Genomic DNA, 4,478 nt, shown 5'->3' with positions numbered 1-4,478 from the left:
GAAGATGCTGATCTCGCACGAGGGCGACCCGGTGTGGCGCAGCGCCATCCTGGCCAACATGCCCTCGCTGCTGGCCCTGCGGCACGTCATGGACGACGGCAGCGACGAGTACAAGATCATCATGCTCAACAAGAGGTTCCTGAGCTTCAGGGTCATCAAGGTGAGGGCCCGCCCTTTCTGTTCCGGTAGGTTCTCGAACTGGAGGGGGGGTTGGGGTCTCCAGGCCCTGTTCCTGGAGAGCTTTACCCGCCTGTTGGTTTTTGCTCCAATCACACTGATTCAACAGTGCTTGACCTGATTGACCGGCTGCTGGTCATAATCAGGTGTGCTCCATGGGTGTTGGAGCCCTAACCTACACGCAGGTAGCTCTCTATGAACAGGTTTGGATATCTCTATTCTAGCCTGTTACCCTGCTTTTGAATCGGGTGCGTCAGGAGCAGGGAAACGTCTGGAAAACGTTCCCAACCCTGGTCCTCAGGACCCCACTGCGCCTGCACGTTTGAGATGTTTCCCTATTCCAGCACACCTGGTGTGTTCAAGTGGGAATGAGCGAGACCACCTTCATTACAAGCCAGGGTTTCCCGCCGAAAATGTGTTAGTTAAGACGGTAGGGGGCGGGGTTTGCCGTCGGACTGGAATTTGTTTTATTTTGGCGACGACACAGTTAAGGCGGTTGCCAGTTCGATTCCCGGCTGTGCCAAATGACGTTGTGTCCTTGGGCAAGGCATTTCACCCTACTTGCCTCGGGGGGAATGTCCCTGTACTGACTGTAATTCGCTCTGGATAAGAGCGTCTGCCAAATGACTCAATGTAAATGTAAGGCGGCGGGCCCGGGCTTGTGTAGCTTAGACGGCCGCCCTAGCTGCAAAGTGCCGCGGGAAACCCTGCAAGCAATCTGCTCCGTGAACACACAAACATTCTGACCATACGCACGCGCTCGCCCCCCCGCTCCAGGTGAACAGGGAGTGCGTCCGCGGCCTGTGGGCAGGGCAGCAGCAGGAGCTGGTCTTCCTGCGCAACCGCAACCCCGAGCGCGGCAGCATCCAGAACGCCAAGCAGGCCCTGCGGAACATGATCAACTCGTCGTGCGACCAGCCCATCGGCTACCCCATCTACGTGTCGCCGCTGACCACGTCGTACGCCGGCGGCCACGCCCAGCTGCGCTCCGTGTGGGGCGGGCCCGTCAGCCCCCACACCATCTACGCCTGGCTCCTCAGCAGCTGGGACAGGTCAGAGGACCGCACACACACACACACACACACAGATACACACACACACACACACCCATGCCAAATGTGTCGAGCCGGCAGTGTCGCACGCAGGTAGACACACACACACACACGGCGATATCAAAATGTGTCGAGCCAGCTATGCCACACTGAGGCGCTCTGACACCCCCACACACACCCCCACACACGCACCCTAACGTCCCGCGTCCCGCCCTCCAGGCTGCAGAAGGGGTGCGGCGCCGGCTGCAACAGCGGCGGGAACATCGAGGACTCGGACTGCGGCGGGGGCTCGGCCTCCATCTCCAACAACCCGCCCGGGCACACCACCACCCAGGGCACCCCAGCCTCCGGCTTGCCCCAGCCCCACCTCGCCACCCTCCAGCCCCCCATGGGTAAGGCTGGGGTCGTCTCCCCCCCCCAGATCGCCTCTCACCACCCTGGGACGGTTGCAACCTCCACCTCCACCTCCTCCCCCACACATTGGCACCGCTTGTCAACAGGGCTATACACGTAAAGTTGGGTTGACGTTCTCACTCGTATGGGATGTTGATGAAACATGTTTCTTAAAGAGGTGTGTGTGTGGTTCTTAGGTACCGACAACCCTGCTGGCCCCACGCCGACCTGGCCCCATCATCCTCACCCCCTCCCCCTGGCCCTGCTCAGCCAGTCCGAGGGCCGCGCCGAGGGAGCCCTGGCCGCCTCCCTCCACCGCACCTCGTCCATCCAGGGCCTGCTGGGCCAGCACCTCTCCAGCTCCCAGCTGTCCTTCAGCAGCTCCATGGCGCTGCCCCCCCTTCCGGCGCCCGAGCGCTTCTTCTGCCCCGGGGGGCGGCTGGAGGGCGCGGGGGCCCACCACCACCACCACCACGGCGGGGGCGGGGCGAGGGCCGGCCTGGGCCTGGTCTACGACAGCCCCTACGGGAAGTGGAGCCTCTCGGGCAGGAAGGGCTTCAGCGGGCCGCCGCCCGGCGAGGCGGACGCAGGGGGGGGCCCGACCGCGAGGCCACAGGTGAACGTCCGCGCCTTGCTCTGGGATCGGCCAGTGGGAGCCACCTTATGAGTCGCTAGTCGCCATTCCCGATAAAAATGGTCAGCGTAGCTTCGTAAGACGGTTTCCCAGACGGGAACTTATGACGTGTTGCAGACCAGAATGTGTCTCAAGGATATTTTTCGACAGCGACTCAACACGCATTTCAATATCATGTCATTCTAGATGATCATCATTTAGAAGTGAGAGGAGCCATTGTATTTATAGTGTGAACATTTGAAGCCGTCCGCAAACATTGCAGGGTGGTTCGTGAGTGCAGCAGGATTTGAAGCAAGTCAAGGCGCAAAACTGCAGTTCAGTCTTGTGACAGAGCCTCCCACAGATGTTAGAGATGGAGTTCTTCTACTGTAGTAGCAGATGCTAGGTGCTTCTAAGTAGCAGATGCTAGGTGCCGCTCTTAATCTCTGCTCTGCTTTCCAGCCCCCGACCCCGGGCCCCCCCCCTCCTGAGGCCAGCCCCAGCCAGGACCCCCTGGGGGTCACCCAGTCGAAGGAAACCACCCCCCAGTCTCCAGGCGACCCCCTTACCCCCAGAGAGGAGTCTACAGAGCTGCCCCTGTTGGAGCACCTTGGCTAGGTCTGTAGCACACTGTCACATTCTAGGAATGGGGGGTCCATAGGTTTGGACTGGAACTGTTCTAGCTGCAGGTTTTTTTTATTTATTTTATATATAACTTGTATTTTTTTTTTCTTCTGTGTTGCAAAATCTCACAAGAATATTGTGATATCATTTATTCAACTTTTTTTTTTTTCTTTTTTTTTTCAAGCCTTTTTCAGTAGCGGCCGGACGTGGTGACGGCTGTTTCCTCGACGGCCCCTCTTCCTGTTTAGAGGAGGAAGGGGACGGCTCCACGTAGGGCCGCGCGGCAGAACCAAGTCACCCCAAACAGCAGCTGGCGCGCTGGGACTTTTTTAGAGGGGGGGGGGGAGAAAAAAGTGCACTTTCTAAGAGAGACTTTTTGGAGGAGGACCTATTCGACCGTGATCGTGTTGACCCAGCCCTCTTACGCGCACACACAAACACACACACTCTCACACCCCAAAAATAAATTGTGCAATTAAGGGATTCCTGAGGGGGGGGGGGGGGGGGTTCTGCTGGAATCCAAAAAGGTGAGCTCTGTCTTGTTTCCCTGCCATGTTGCTCCGCAGAGACAGTGGCACGCATTAAAAAGGGAACGGTTTCTATGTGCACTGGTGAAAGAGGACTTCCTTTCGGACACAATAAGCCTTTTTTCGGCCAACCCCTCTTCCCGTTTAAGCCTACCGCATCCTCGTCAGTCATCTGCCGAACGTGAAATGTCCGACTCGTACTCCCTTCGGTTAGTCCCGCCCTCCCCAGTGTGCCTCCCCACACTTTCCAAAAAAGCGGCTGGTCACACCCCGAGGTCATCGCCAGGCTCCCTGCCTCCTTTCAGGAACCCTCCCTGCCTGTACCAGACAGGTCTGGACCTGGCTCGAGGCCTGGGCGGGAGGGGGGGAGGGAGGGGGCGGGAAGGGGGGAGGGCCCATGGACATCAGGACTGTGGGCAGAGGGAATGGTGGTGTGCACCCATGTTTTTATTTATTCGTATTTTCGGGGGACTCACAGGACACAACCTTAATGTGCAGGGTGGGGTCGTTTCTACTAAAGACTTCGTTTTTTTTTTTTTTTTGCCAGGGGGTGTATGGAATGTTTTTGTTTTTTTTTACTTTTACTTGAAGCACCGCGACTGGCCGAGTTTCCTCTGAGCGGCCGACCTATCAATCCTGATCCAATCAGCTCTCGACTTTCCAGCGGGAGGGACTCCAACGGCACTCGGTGAGAGTGCGATTGGGTGAGCCTCGCGCACAGCAAGTCCCGCCCCCAGCCAACCATACTACTGCTAAGGCAACTCCTGCTACTACTAATATACCTACAACTACTGTTTGTGCTACACGGTCCTCCAACGTTTTAGCTGGAGACAAAGTTAAATAAAAACTGAAACACAAAGACGTCATATTTATTTGATTTACTTCCCAAAAAAATGTTTGGGACACAGGGACAAAGAGGGTTTCATCTCTTGAGACATTCTGATGTTGACGGGGTGGCGATATGGGACGCATGATTCAGCTTGTTATAAACCTTCAACCCCCGACTGCATTGGCCCCTCCCCAAACCACGTGGTTTTTCACGAAAGGCTTCTCTTCCTTTTTTTAGTGTAAAAATAACTGGAAGCTTTCCAG

The 4,478-nt window shown here is 56.9% G+C and overlaps 1 protein-coding gene across 3 annotated transcripts in view; it reads left to right on the top strand.

Moving 5' to 3' along the window:
* The window catches only part of LOC146245998 (pecanex-like protein 3), a 21,137-nt gene extending 17,391 nt beyond the window's left edge, over positions 1-3,746 (top strand). For all 3 annotated transcript variants that reach the window (XM_084683741.1, XM_084683739.1, XM_084683740.1), the window contains exons 32-37: positions 1-160; positions 955-1,229; positions 1,449-1,621; positions 1,820-2,238; positions 2,698-2,853; positions 3,044-3,746. The exon at positions 1-160 is cut by the window's left edge and continues 71 nt beyond it. In XM_084683741.1, the coding sequence (XP_084539867.1) occupies positions 1-160; positions 955-1,229; positions 1,449-1,621; positions 1,820-2,238; positions 2,698-2,853 (1,183 nt within the window). In that variant the 3' untranslated portion in view covers positions 3,044-3,746. The remainder of the gene's footprint in view (positions 161-954; positions 1,230-1,448; positions 1,622-1,819; positions 2,239-2,697; positions 2,854-3,043) is intronic.
* Positions 3,747-4,478: the final 732 nt, after the last annotated feature.

This window comes from Hypomesus nipponensis, chromosome 20 (assembly GCF_054491055.1).
Source record: "Hypomesus nipponensis isolate SF chromosome 20, ASM5449105v1, whole genome shotgun sequence".
Taxonomy (NCBI): domain Eukaryota; kingdom Metazoa; phylum Chordata; class Actinopteri; order Osmeriformes; family Osmeridae; genus Hypomesus; species Hypomesus nipponensis.
This window is presented reverse-complemented; position numbering and strand designations above follow the sequence as displayed.